Here is a 15,620-nt window from a genome sequence, read left to right on the forward strand (position 1 = left end):
CGGAATGGCACGTAATTTGCCAAATTTTGAATGAATTAATCAAAAATAGGTCATTGCACTTACATCAAATTACGCTATGGACTAATATCTGTAAATATTAAGCCGGAACAATCTATTTAAATATGAATCCTGCATGTTCTGCATGTCTGTGTTAATGAATGGAGCAGAAGCGCGACTTCCTTTATTTACACACACTGAAGCGCGTGTGACGCTCGCGGTAATTTCAGCATCTGCTGTCTCACTAAATAAGGACGTGAACACATGAACAACATCTCCAGAACTGCTCTGACAATCACTTCATGAGCATTTGACCATTTGATTTGAGTAAAACTAGCGTCACATCACATACACAGAACTGTAAAGGTACGTCAACCCGTCAAAATAAAAGTCTGGTTAAAGACTATTGTTGAGCAGAATGTACATTGCCTACCACTAAAAAAAATCAAACATAATTTTTTTTTAAGGTTTAATCACACAACATTTCTTCCATATTTTATTTTTAATAAATCCCCTTTGTTTAACAAAAAGTTAAGTTAATTTTCAATAATTAAAAGATAAATTAAATTAATGTTTTATGTGTTTAATGTGCATCTCAGAAAATGCTTTATTTAAAACCCCAACTGAATGGCATTTAAATGCACAATTCATCTGTCAACTTTCTTGTCATTGTTCACAGTACAAGTACATACAGAGAAACAATGGGTAATAATTAAATGTTTATTTTTGGATGTATGCATTGCATTCTATGCATTTAAAAAATAAAAATATTTTTTTTTCTAAAAAAGGAAACTTAGTTCATTTTAAGAGGCCTGTGACGGTCACGGAGGGACCGCACGTTCAACATGGACGTTAATATGCACAAACTCACCGAGACTGTTTGGTGATAGAAGAGTTTATTGTAATAATTGATCAGAGAGTGAATAAAATACCTGCAACCCTCAGGCCACACTCTCCACTGCAGAAACAAACACAGACTACCTTCCATTACCAAGACATTCACATTTATACTGGTGGCCAGCACCATTACCACATGTGGAGGGACAAACTCACAGAAAACACTTTACCCAGGAGACCCAGGAGTTTTATTTTATCTTGCATAATTAATATTGCACTTTAAGCAAAAACACATTTTATCTGATTACTCGATTAATCGATGGAATTTTTGGTAGAATACTTGATTACTAAAATGTTCGATTGCTACAGCCCTACTGGTGAGCATGAGCGGTACGCAAGCACATTAATAGAGTGGAATACTGAGCATAGCATCAAACTGCGCAGTGACACGCCCCTGCCGGGCGGGGCGTGCACGTATATAATATTATTTTCGGCTTTGTGCTTTTTTTTTTTTGTATTATTCTACCAAATATTATAATTAAAGCTCAATACCTTTCATCCGTGCATAGATGCGTTACTGTCGCAGAAAATATTGCGATACTATGCTGTATCGATCCCACCCCTAGTGGTCAGGAAAATAAAAAGGAACAAAATGCTATCGTTCTACAATTCTCCACCATATTTACTGTGCTGTGCCCAAGTTCAGGCAACTCAAACACTTGTGTATATGAGCTGAGACCAGACGTGAGATTTGATAGTAGACACAGCTCATGTACATATTGATAAATTACAAGTTTTGCACTGAAACGACCATTTGACCAATTTTCTGTGGTACGTTCATTTCGTAAATGAGGCCCAATGTGTATTATAAATGGGCTTAATCCCAAATAATATTCTGATCACAATGTTAGAAAATCTTTCAATACATGAGACTTTATATCCTACTATCTGAATACTTATTTTATTGAATTATATATATATATTTTTTAATGTATTACTTGCATTTGAAAATAATGCCAAGTGATTTGAAATGTTATCATTTCAGTATGTTGAAACATGAAATTGAATTGTATTTGTTTCTACCTCTACCTCTTAAAGACTCTGCAGGAGTTGATGTTGATGCTGATATTTTTGATGAGCTTGTGAGAACATCTAAGGTGTCCTTCAAAATTTTGGATGGTGATAACGATAAATCGGGTAAGAAACTCATGACTCATGAACTCAATGAAGATTGTCTTGTGTCCTTTATGTGATTCTAAGATGTTCCACAAGCTGAGACCAATCTCTCTGAGCCCTCTTGCCCTGAGTCATCGTTTTCATCAGTAGAATCAGAAAGTTCAAAGTCCACAGTGATTCCACAATCTTCAAAGGCATGCAAAAAGCGATTCTTAGAAGAACCTTCTGACTGCAATGCGTCAAAAGATGTCAGTTATTTTCCCTCTTATGCTTATTTTTTGCCCATAAATGATATAAGTTTTGATACCTTACCAATAATCTTACCAACATTAGTATATCAAAGACCGGTTTATTTGCATTCATACTTAATTTTTTTTATATTTATACAGCTAGTTCATGCAGTTCATGAAACTGTACTCTTTATTTCAGCACATATCAAATGCATGAGTCAATCAAATTATCTCTAATTATCGGTAGCTGTAATCATTAAGTATAAATATTTTATAGTTTGGGTAGTCCATTGTGTATAGTGGGTCATGCATAGAACTTATGTAAACAATATGTTCTCCAAAATTGCGTGCATGCTATACTGCCTGATACTGATACATTGACTTATTGATGCTTAACATTTGTTTTACAGGAACATTACTATGATCCACGCAGTGGCCAGGGTTACATTGCCTACAGATTGAAAACTGTTCAGCGCAACTCTGTAAATAACTTAAAGGGGGCATCCAAGGTGGTTTACCAAGATGGTCCAAAGACTTTTCGCAAGACATCTTCAGCAACTGAGCAGCTGTCAGGTGACGAATGCACAGAAGCTATATCCATGATGAAGCATTCAACGGACACACCAGTTATAACAGATAAAATGAGGACAACATTCAAGTACAGGCAGAATTTGATACATGATCCAGACAAATCTTCACTCATCCTTGATTACTTTCCCCGATTTTTGGATACACCTGGTAAGAAATATTAAAATGTTGATGTTAATTGTAAATGTAATTTTAATGTTCGTTATTGACATGATTTATTTGTGTGATAGATTGACCAAGACTTTACTATGATTTTTGGAGATGACATCTCAAGCAAATTTATTGCAAAATGGCCAACATTCTACAAGCAAAGAGTAATTGCTGACTGAAGAAACCTGCACCCTGGTGCACATGTGGATGACCTTCTGTCTGCTCTGGAGGAGTGTGATTGTGGTAAGTGTAAAGTGTTTATATATATATATATATATATACAAACTGGTTTAAGGTTTAACCTTATACTCTATTCTGCTAGGATGGGACAGTGATGTGGCAGCTATTCTTCTGCTCATTCATCTCTTGCCTCCGAATGTAAAAGGTAGGAAGACTGGGAAAATCAGTGCAACTGAAGCAGCTGATCATATTGTAAAGTTCATTAAGGTAAAATAAAGTTGTTGTTAGATTTACTCATTTAGTCTATTGACTTAGTTGGTGTAATCTGAAAGTGTATCTGCGTAGTCATCATATACAGGTTCAAAAATATAGGACAGGCAGACCCACATGGAAAAAACCTATATAAACATATATGTTTCAATATAGGTTTTGATATAGGTTTTTAATATATGTGACATATATAAGGATATATGTCATGGATGTTTTTGCTCATGTGAAGAGGATGATCTTTTCCGTCTAGTTTTAATTAAAAATATTATAGTTTAACATTGATGCATTGCGAATATAGAAACATCTGGATATGTGCAGAACGAGACGTGAGCAATAACCTCCAAATACATCCAAACCCGCGCTCGCTCATCCTCGTAGGCTATGCAAGCACTCATGCACTGTCATGATCTAATGCACTGTAAATGCAGGATTTTTTTTTTTAAACAAATAGGCCTAGCGGAACGCAAAAATTCAAAATCGAACATTTTGCAGAACAGGATCAAACAAAAAAGTAGGCTACTGGTCATAATACTTGCATAAAATGTTTTATGTGAAAAAAAAAACGGTTCACTGACTGCGCAGCCACAAGCGCCACAGTTAGATTTGGGATAATTTTATTTTTAATGCAATAGTGTCATTTGAAAACATTGCAATTGCGTTTTAAAATATAACAACGAGCACCACGAAACCATTTAAAGAGGTGCATTCAGCGGTCTCCTTGACGGGAAACAGTCAACAAAGTAACATGATCTAAAACGTATGGCGCGCTCTCTTCATTTTATCAAATGATCATAATCACATCTATTCATTTTACAGTCCTGCTACTAGCATTTTATTCAGACTAAAACCCCTTTAATTTGGGTGAGAAAGCTTTTTTTCCAAGTGGCTTTTACACATAATAATAATACCGCTGCAGACGCATTTTGCAGCATTAAGGTTATTAATTGATCGTTAATTTAAACGACGATCGATCATGGAAATGATTGAATCCACATGGATCCAAAAAAGGAATACACAAACTTGGCTGTGTTTATTTTATTTTAAGAAATTTGCCCCCCAAGATCAATTCTGTTTTAATGAACATCAATCTTGTGGCCCTTTTCCATTCAGAAGACTTGAAAAAATATGGCTTTGAACCAATCTTACAGCCTCTGGTAGAGGATCTAAAAATTCTCGAGTTGAAGGGAATTAATGTTCCCTTCTCAGATACTATGTTACAGGGTTCTGTCATTCAGGTTACTGGTGACAATTTAGCTTTACATGAATTTCTTGGTATGGTTGAGTCGTTCAGTGCAACCTACTGTCGGTTTTGCTTAATTGACAAAACAAAGCTGCAGTCTGTCTTTAGTGAGGATGACCCAGATTTGATCATTCGAACAAAGGAGCTATATTCAGAACATTGCAATGCTCTGGCACAAGATCCCACTCTTGCACCACTGTTTGGCCTTAAGAGAAGTTGTCCACTCAATTCATTACAGTTTTTTCATTCTTCGGAGAATTATGCTGTTGACATTATGCACGATTAGCTTGAAGGGGTTGTGCAGTATGAGTTAAAACTTTTTCAGTAGTTTGTTAAAAACTGCATTTCATTGGACACACTTTTGGAAAGGATTCAGAGCTTCAACTATGGATACAGTGAAAGAAAGAATAGACCAAGTGGAGTTAAAATTGATGATGGCAACAAGGACCTTGGCCTCAATGCTATTCAGTCATGGTGCCTTCTGCGCAATACCCCCTTAATCTTTGGAGATCTAGTTGACACGGACAATGGTTACTGGAATCTGATACTACTTTTGATTCAGATAGTGAACATTGTATTCTCACCAGTTGTAACACCGGGTATGACTTATTTTTTGAAACATTTAATTTCTGATCATCATAAACTTTTTAAGTCCATATTTCCTGAAAGAGGATTGATTCCAAAGCACCATCTAATGATCCATTATCCTAGATGCATTAGGAAAGTGGATCACTTATACACATGTGGTGCATGAGATACGAAGCATAACTTTTTTAAGAAGTCTGTGAAGAACTTTAACAACATAACCAAAACACTGGCCAAGAAACATCAACATCAGTTGGCTTTTCATTGGGAAAGTTTTTATTTTAAAAGATTTCAGTTTGGTCCCTTTAATGAAGTCTCTACTTGCACTCTGGAGGGTAATGAGCTTTTAACTGAAACTTGGAATTTACCCACTCTCTCCACTACAACCTGGGAAAAAAACTATGGAACTGAATACCAAGTTGGAATGTATGTTTACTCTGCTGTTGAAAATGAAATGCCTGTTTTTAATAAGATAATCAGTATTATTGTAAAAGATGGGCAAGCTTTTCTTTTGGCCAGTAATGTAATTACAGTGTGTTTTGATGAGCAGGTGCATGCATTCTGTGTTGAGGAGGTGGGAATTATTTTCACTCTCATTTGCGTGGATGATTTGATATACTATAGACCTTATGACAGGCAGTTTTCATATGACAGTGACGAGAGAACTTACATTGTTCCCTTTTGTGTTTTTGTTTCAGATTGGAATTAATTGCAAATTGTAATTTTTTTAATGCAGTGAAATGCAGTGTTTGAATGTTAAATGTGGTGTACCTCAATAAAGTTTTTACAGTATTTTCTGCAAATATATCCTGCCTTTTAATTGTAGAAACAATCAAATATTAATAAAAGCGCAAAAGTATCATTATAAATAAGTATTTTGAACACTCATCATTGTTATATTCACATTACACTGGTGTTGATCTTAAAAGGAGAGTGTTAAAATTTAACACTGTAATTGAATATAACACTGGTGTAGTGCAGAAACAACAATGAATATTGTTGAATAGGTTAAACAATTAACAATAATGAGTGTTGAATTTACACACAAATGGTGTCAAAAAGTTAACACTATCAAAAGTGTAACATTTACACTATAGTGTGGACACATATAGATACTTTGCTGGTGTTAAATTTGACACTGTGGGTGTTCTTTTTACACCACTGATATATATATATATATATATATATATATATATATATATATATATATATATATATATATATATATATATATATATATATATTCATATAAGATACTTTAAGGTATAAAATAATTTGCATGTATTATAATATATATTCATGTACAAATTGTTCCATTCATTCAAAAGCAGATTTGCATGTTCTCTTGCACAACTCAGTGTTCACTATGCAAGACTGTAATTTTGGTTGAATAACTGCTCAACATTTCATCACACAACAAATTTAAATGTTTGCATGCGTTTATTATTTAATAAATTATAAATAAATTAATTATACATAAATTGCAATTTATATATAAAATAGTTATTGAATCAAATTAAGTGTTTTTATAAAGTTATTTATATACTTAACATCTTTCTTTACTATAATTGTTTTTTGTTTTTTACCGCAAGTGTGAATTCTCTATGAAATGTGATAATACAAAATCAATGAAATGATCATATACCAAGGTTAGATGCTGCCCAATTTGTTTTGTCAATTTAATGACAAATGAAAAGCACCATGTTTCTACACGTTTACTGGCATTTTGCAATTTATTTTTGCAATTTTTTAAGGGGATAATTTAAATCACCTTAAATGTATAAATTACTCAAATACAGTACATTTGTTTTATTTTTGAATATGTACAAGTATAAAACATATATAACAATATTTTCAACAAGACATGGTTACACTGGCCACTTGCCCTACCTTAGAAATGCCCTAAAAATCAAAATCGTGCAGACTACTCAGATAAATGAAGCACTTTTTAATTATTATTGTTCCTAAATGTAGTTAATGAAAATATATTGTATTCAGCACTAATGAACCAAGTTTCTGTATTACTTTTTATTTTCAAAAAGACTTGACAATATGTTTGACATTCTGTTATAGAAACAAATCAAGATGACTGAGTGAATGTAGTAATTACAAGATGAGGGAAAATCCAGAACTGTGTTCTACTGTAATAATAAACCCTAAACCATCAAACAAATATGATTTGTGTACCTTCATGCATCAATTGCCTTGTAAGAAGGCTTGTGTTAAGGTAGAATATCAGCATAAAACAGAAAGAAAGGAAAGGCACTTTGCCAGTGACATTGTGAAGAATCAGTTTCTGCAGAGAAATAACTAAAACAGAAAACTAAAAACAAGATATTTCTACACAGGAAGTCGTAGGAGGAGGGACAACATTCTTGTTTGTTATGACACAACCCAAAGGAAATGACTGATAGACATTGTTAAGATCTTGTGGCAATATAACTAGATGAAACTAAAAGGTTTGATGGACATTGAATGTATTTTAAGAATACAAATTATACATTCACCTTGATTTAAAATAGCCATATTAATATTTATTATCTTATACAAGTATAAATTACACATGCCCAGCTGGTATAAGAGAATAACTTTGTGTAAACCATCATTGTAAGACTCAAAGTGCCCTCAGAAACCAATATTGCCTCGTGCTAAGCAATAGCCCAACTTGTTTTGATTGCCTATAACAGACATCAGACCCACATATGCTTCAATTAGGATGGGTTGATTCAGCACAAGAACTCCGTTGGCTTTCCCAGGTACAGGATTCTTGTTGTGGGCTTTCTGTGCTGCTGAAGTCAGCTGCTCCCTGAAGTTTTGAATCTAAAAGAGGAAGGAAAATATGGAAAAGTAATTTGTTCAGTAGTAAAACACAGCAAAAACATATTGTGAAAACTTATTTGACTCAACTCCAGTTTGTCAGGTTGGCGGTTTCTGCTGGTCAAAACAAAAATGTTTATGTTTTCTCTTTTTATCTACCATTCTTCATTTTTTTGAACCTGCTGTGCACCTCAGTAGGCGGGGTGGAATGTAAGGAATGGGAATGTGGCTGTGGGATTTGACATCTCTGAAGTCCAAATGACTGGTTATGTGATCTGTGTGGTCACCTGCATAAGACCCTTGTCTGTTGTCTAAATTGTATTGCAATTAAATAATACAGCCTTAAATCAGGGTTTATGCTTTTTTCTAAAGCAGTGACCACTTATACTCCTTGCGAAAAATAAGTGCACAATTATATTGAATATTTGACCCTAGACCACAAATACAGTCATAAGGAGCACAGGTATATTTGTAGCAATAGCCAACACAATTTATAGGTCAAAATGATTGATTTTTCTTTTATTCCAAAAATCATTGTGATATTAATTACATCCAACAGAGGGAACAGGAGGTTGAAACACGTACATAACTGGCAGACCCGACAGAGACAGACTGCACAGAGTAGGACTTAAACACAGGATGATTACCAAACACAGGTGCACAGAATGACTAATTAAAATAAATGAGGACAGGAACATGACCAAATAAGGGAACACAAGAACAGAAACAGGGGCACAGAACAGTCCTGACATATCTCCCCCCTCCCAGAATGTGTGTCCTCACACCATAGAAACAACAGAGGGAGGGATAGAGGGATGGGTGGAAACTTGAGAGGAGGCTCAGGAGGAGGATGGATATCCAGGAGGGGGCCAGCAGACAGAGTCCAGGGAGGAGACAATAGAAGGAGGAGCCAGGGAGGATACAGAAGGGGCTAGCAGCAGGAGGAGCCCAGCTGGACCCAGGCCACATCCATAATGTCGACCAAAGGTGGAGCTGACGGAGGGAGGAGCCATGAAGGAGGAATGTTCACTGACTCCAGGGGGCTGGCCAACAGCAGCGGAGCAGGGGGCGGAGGAGCCCGGGGTGGAGATGGAGAGCCAACAAACCAGGCAGGTGCCGAGGATCCAGGGTTGAGCTGAGGGCTCTGGCAACCAAGGCAGTGGCAGAGATCCACGGCGGAGCCAGAGCAACTGAGGACTGTTGAAGAGCTGAAGGGATGAAGGAGTCTGACGGAGCCGGAGGGACGAAGCACAGCTGGAAGAGTGGAGTCATGTGGCGCAGGATGGTTGATGCCAGACCAAGGTGGAGCCGGAGTTACGAGTGAGCCCGGGCTTCGGAGGCTGGAAGCAGAGGTGAGGGATTCTCCAGCAATGGCAACGCTAGAGGATTGCAGACCAGCGGAGCTCACACCGTAATGACGATGGGCAGAGGGTGAGCAGAGGGGCTGCCAGACGACAGAGGTGGAGGAGGCAGAAGCAGGTGGGAGGGCAGGTATTTGTGAGCCTCTGGGCCTCTTTGGTCACCGTGGGCTTGAGCTGATGGTTGGCTGAGCACTGGGTCTGGAATGGATAGGACGAGATCATCCACAGGATAGGATGGCAATCCGTTTCACGCCAGAGTCCACTCCTAGAAGGCAACTCGGATGATGCTTGTGGTGTTCAAGCTTGCGTCATAGAATGTGGTGGTAGCTAACAGGCTGAACAGTCTTGTATGGTCCTCGAGAGAGCGCTGAACATCTTTACAACAGCATCAAACAGGAGACATTTTAGACGAGCACTCCAACTTCACCTCAGTGCCATGTGCTAGTCAGATGAGTGTGGAAAAGGTACACGTGTTGAGGGAACTATTGAACATCAGTAAACTGTGGTCAGATGAGATATTGTCAGGAAAAATAAATGTTCCTGTCATGTGAAACATGCAGCGGCATGCTCAGTAGCCTGTATCATTTTATATTAAAACACTAATGAAACTAAACTATGAGCATGCATGTCAGATCCACATCATGTTCAGCAGCTCTTAATGTAATAGCAGCCAAATAATGTAAAAGCCCAGGTGCTCTGATGTGCGTTAATCAAAAGAACAAAAAAAGAAGAAATCAATCACTTTTGTTGCTCTAAGGATTTATCTATATTTAATTTAGAATATAGTGTTTGATAACTTTATTCATTTGCTTTATATTTCCTACTTGCTGAAGGGCACAGGTAAATATGACATTTACTATAATTGGTTTATGTGAAGATTGTTTTAAGTTCACTTAAATTAGAATGTTTTTTTTTTTTGAAAGTCTAATAAATGTTAAAATTGATAGCTCTCAATAATACTGTAATGTTAGTATAGTTAACATTACATGTAGTCAATGGTTAGGAAAAAAGAGGGGCTGAATTCACAAAACATCTTAAGGATAAAAGTAGCTCATAAGTAGTGAAGAAGTCACTAAGACTACAGTCGTGGCCAAAAGTTTTGAGAATTACAAATATTAGTTTTCAAAAAGTTTGCTGCTAAACTGCTTTTAGAACTTTGTTACTGTTGTTTCTGTGATGTACTGAGATATAATTACAAGCACTTAATACGTTTCAAAGGCTTTTATCGACAATTACATGAAATTTATGCAAAGAGTCAGTATTTGCAGTGTTGGCCCTTCTTTTTCAGGACCTCTGCAATTCGACTGGGCATGCTCTCAATCAACTTCTGGGCCAAATCCTGACTGATAGCAACCCATTCTTTCATAATCACTTCTTGGAGTTTGTCAGAATTAGTGGGTTTTTGTTTGTCCAACCGCCTCTTGAGGATTGACCACAAGTTCTCAATGGGATTAAGATCTGGGGAGTTTCCAGGCCATGGACCCAAAATTTCAACATTCTGGTCCCCGAGCCACTTAGTTATCACTTTTGCCCTATGGCACGGTGCTCCATCGTGCTGGAAAATGCATTGTTCTTCACCAAACTGTTGTTGGATTGTTGGAAGAAGTTGCTGTTGGAGGTTGTTTTGGTACCATTCTTTATTCATGGCTGTGTTTTTGGGCAGAATTGTGAGTGAGCCCACTCCCTTGGATGAGAAGCAACCCCAAACATGAATGGTGTCAGGATGCTTTACTGTTGGCATGACACAGGACTGATGGTAGCGCTCACCTTTTCTTCTCCGGACAAGCCTTTTTCCAGATGCCCCAAACAATAGGACAATATTCTCATCGGAGAATATGACTTTGCCCCAGTCCTCAGCAGTCCATTCACTATACTTTCTGCAGAAAGATCAATCTGTCCCTGATGTTTTTTTTGGAGAGAAGTGGCTTCTTTACTGCCCTTCTTGACACCAGGCCATCTTCCAGAAGTCTTGGCCTCACTGTGCGTGCAGATGCGCTCACACCTGCCTGCTGCCATTCCTGAGCAAGCTCTGCACTGGTGGCACTCCGATCCCGCAGCTGAATCCCCTTTAGGAGACGATCCTGGCGCTTGCTGAACTTTCTTGGACGCCCTGAAGCCTTCTTTACAAGAATTTAACCTCTTTCCTTGAAGTTCTTGATGATCCTATAAATTGTTGATTTAGGTGCAATCTTAGTAGCCACAATATCCTTGCCTGTGAAGCCATTTTTATGCAACGCAATGATGGCTGCACGCGTTTCTTTGCAGGTCACCATGGTTAACAATGGAAGAACAATGATTTCAAGCATCACCCTCCTTTTAACATGTCAAGTCTGCCATTCTAACCCAATCAGCCTGACATAATGATCTCCAGCCTTGTGCTCGTCAACATTCTCACCTGAGTTAACAAGACGATTACTGAAATGATCTCCGCAGGTCCTTTAATGACAGCAATGAAATGCAGTGGAAAGGTTTCTTTGGGATTAACTTAATTTTCATGACAAAGAAGGACTATGCAATTCATCTGATCACTCTTCATAACATTCTGGAGTATATGCAAATTGCTATTATAAAAACTTAAATATTGGAAATTGGAAAAGTTGCTGCTTATGTAATTCTCAAAACTTTTGGCCACGACTGTAAGCCACAAACTATTCCTAAAATGGCTGTGGCCGGCAATCATGCTCTGAATGTAAACATTTTAGAAACATTTGATGATAATAAACTTTTAAAATGGTATCACCTTTGGTTTTTGTGTTTATCCCAACTCCAAATTTTCCTTTGATTATATCCTTGTTTTAATTAACCAGTTGGGAAAGAAGTAACAGCTTTTTCTGCATCAGTTTTTTTTGCTGTTGTTTTATATTTACATGTATTATCAGCCATGATTATTCTACTCTGTTAATTAAAAGGCTGTTAATATGCAGATACACTAATTGTTTTTGAGAAGCACACATGTAAGAGACTGACAATTAGCTGGACATATACTTGTTTAATTAGTGACACTTAAAATCTTTGTTTGCATGTGGCAATTTACAATTTTATTTTGAAACTTTTTTTTTGAATACGGCAACGTATCGTGCTCTACAATATTTTTATGAATAAATCTCTGACAGAACCTATCAGCCAATCACTGTGTGCATAGTTAGTAAGCATGATGACATCATCCATAACAACGAGGTCAACCCTGCCCTTACTCTTAGCTTAAGACTTCTCTCTATTCCTTTGTCTATTCCTAGTTTGTCTCTAGTTTTAAGAGAAAAAACTTAGTTAAATTTTTTACTGCTATTTAGGAGAACTCTTAGTGGTAAGATAAAATGTTTTGTGAATACGGGCCCAGTAGTGTTGGCATCAGTAAAACTCACCTTCAGTCATAAAAAAAAGATGCCATTAAATAAAAAAAATATAAAAAATATACTGTCTTTATGTTGTTACTATCTAAAGATTGAATGTGAAATTATTTCAATATAAAAGTATATTTAAAAACGTTAAATGTTAGGTGGGATTAATCATGATTCAGTTGCTTTTATATGCATACAAAGATGAGACAACAAAATCACACAAAAATACCTGCACACATAAAATAAAAATGTGCTTGGTACGCAGATGGTGAAAAAACATGTTTTTGGTAATAGACTTATTTTTTTGCAATGGTAGTTTTCAATACATTAAACTGTAACCATTGCCATATTGACATCTAAATTAACAACTTTCAGTGCTTGGCCTCTTACATAAACCTGATTCATGAGTGTTTTAATTGGCACGTCATAACTTAATGGCATGTATGTACACAGATAAACTATAAACTTGAATTTGAACTTGTTTAACCTTCCACTAGCAGTGCATCAGAAAGCCACTTTTAAAACTAGTAAGCCTTTCAATCAGTAATTTAATTCAGTAGTTTTTGTGTCATGATTTTTGGTAAGATTTATTCAGGAAATTTCTCCTGACTTTGTGGCTTTAAAATGAACCCAGTTGAAGAAAGGCTGCCTTAAAGGGTTAGTTCTGTCATTAATAACTTAATAACTCATAACTTAAACCCTTTAAGTAACCTTGCCTCAGCCTCATGTATTCATTTGAAATCTTTATCATGTAGTGAAATAAATATGCCAGCATGCATGTTAACTGAACATGTCATTTCGTCCAAAGTCCAAAGGTAAACTGTGGATTCTTACTCCACCTCTACAAGTCCTCTGGCAGCACCTCTGTAATACTTGTGAGTAACAGCATTTACGAATGCCAAAGGGAGCTAATATGATGGTTGGGTTTGTCCTTATGAAGTCTGATAATTTGACAAAAAAATAATACATATTTTAGAAAAACCTGACTGTTATAAAAGTTTTCTCTGTGTTGCATTGTAATACTCACATCACACAGGCGGCCCAGCTCCTCATTGGCACTACTGACAGGGTGATAGGTGAATGTAGTGAAAGGATACTCAACAGAAAAAGGATTCCAACGGGAAGTGAAAGATGGTTCCCTGAGTTTGTCCCAATACACCCGCACGCCCTCACCTTCTCTCCTAAAACACACACACACACACACACACACACACACACACACACACACACACACACACACACAACAATGTAGGAAATTAAATAATTTCTAGAGAAATGTACATTAATCTCTAAAGGGGACTTGATTAAGGAACTCAACATCTCATTTCATTTCTAGTAAAAAAGACAAGGAAATGCAGAAATTAAAAAAAGAAACGAATATATATATATATATATATATATATATATATATATATATATATATATATATATATATATATATATAAAACATGCACAAAAATCATTCAGCAGTATAAAAAACAAGTAGTAACATCTTTTGTTTCAACATATGCAAATTCTTACTAACAAGTGCATTATCTGCTCAGTGATTCACAATTTCATGCTTTCAATTGACCCCACAGACCCCCCAGCTTCGTTCCCTGGCAAAACTGCCACCATTTTTCTTCAGGTCGCCTCCTTTATGCACAAGCCAATGTAATGTTTACTAAGCTTAGAGGCAATTCCCGCCGCTCAACAGATTTTCTTTCATTCCCCCTGCCTTTTTCTTTTGCCATTTAAGTAAATAGATTTTAATGAAAAGCCTAGAGGGGTTGTCTTTATTTTCCAGGCTGATGAAACCTCAGAAGACAAGAGAGCGTCTGGCAGCAAACACAGGACTTTAAAACCTCCAAACACTCACTCTTTGAAATGTGTTGGCACCATTCCATATTTTACAAGCATCTTTCACAATTGACTATGTACCGTTTCTCCATTAGTCATGGTATGAAAGGCTGTGATTTCTACAATCGTCCATACAGTTCTATCAATAGACTTATCACCATTCTTCATTTAATACAAATTTTAAGTATTGCATCATGTATTGGTGCAACAAAATAAATTGAAAAGCAATAAAGCTTCTTCAAAGTAAATTTAAGTTTTAATCGTGCTTATGGACCGCTTGGTTTCTATTTCAGTGTTGTTGATCCAGGCAGCCTCGCCCACAGTGAAATTTAATTGGTTTAAAATCACGCTCCTCATAAATGTATATTAAACACTGAATGTGTTCTGATTGGCTGTTATTGTACTACACATTGCGTTTTTGCATTTTCACCAGAAAATGGTGCATGTTTACAATATACAGAATAAGGAAGTATAACAAACATTTGACATTTTTATTTGTTCGCAGAATGAGTATTTACTACATAGAATTGAGGTATCTGAGAAATGTAGAGAGAACTTTTAATGGAATGGTGTAAATTAATTTTTGGGAACTTCATCTTTGATACACTCTTAAAAATAAAGGTTTCAAAAGGTTTTTTTTTTTTTTCAGCAATGCCACATAAGAACCATTTTTGGTTCCCAAAACAACCTTAATATAGTTTAGTCCATGTCAGTAAAGTACCTTTATTTTTAAGAGTGTAGAGTTTTTTGAGAAAGAAGTTATATTTTGTTATCAACATTTGATAAACGTGTGGCATGAGAAGAACACTTCTCGTGTGTCTCGCTGAGACTGATGTGCCCTTCAGCACAACACCATGGCAGTTAATCATACGTAACCAGTGACCTAGTGGTCCTCCTTCATTCTCATACAGACAGACTGGGCTCCAGGTAAAGTCAAGCATCTACTGTAATCACTACAAAGCATTCAGTGTTTAGCCGCAGGAGGTTAACTGTCCTTTTTTTGTTTTTCTGA

At 36.4% G+C, this 15,620-nt stretch overlaps 1 protein-coding gene across 1 annotated transcript in view; it reads right to left on the minus strand.

Moving 5' to 3' along the window:
- Nucleotides 1–7,047: 7,047 nt before the first annotated feature.
- The window catches only part of LOC132161218 (tumor protein p63-regulated gene 1-like protein), a 31,353-nt gene continuing 22,780 nt past the window's right edge, over nucleotides 7,048–15,620 (minus strand). Inside the window, exons 5-7 of the mRNA XM_059571113.1 lie at nucleotides 13,797–13,950; nucleotides 7,754–8,073; nucleotides 7,048–7,716 (exon numbers count right to left, since the gene is read on the minus strand). Coding sequence (XP_059427096.1) covers nucleotides 7,879–8,073; nucleotides 13,797–13,950 — 349 coding nt within the window. The 3' untranslated portion in view covers nucleotides 7,048–7,716; nucleotides 7,754–7,878. The remainder of the gene's footprint in view (nucleotides 7,717–7,753; nucleotides 8,074–13,796; nucleotides 13,951–15,620) is intronic.

This window comes from Carassius carassius, chromosome 17, assembly GCF_963082965.1.
Source record: "Carassius carassius chromosome 17, fCarCar2.1, whole genome shotgun sequence".
In the NCBI taxonomy this organism is placed as follows: Eukaryota; Metazoa; Chordata; class Actinopteri; order Cypriniformes; family Cyprinidae; genus Carassius; species Carassius carassius.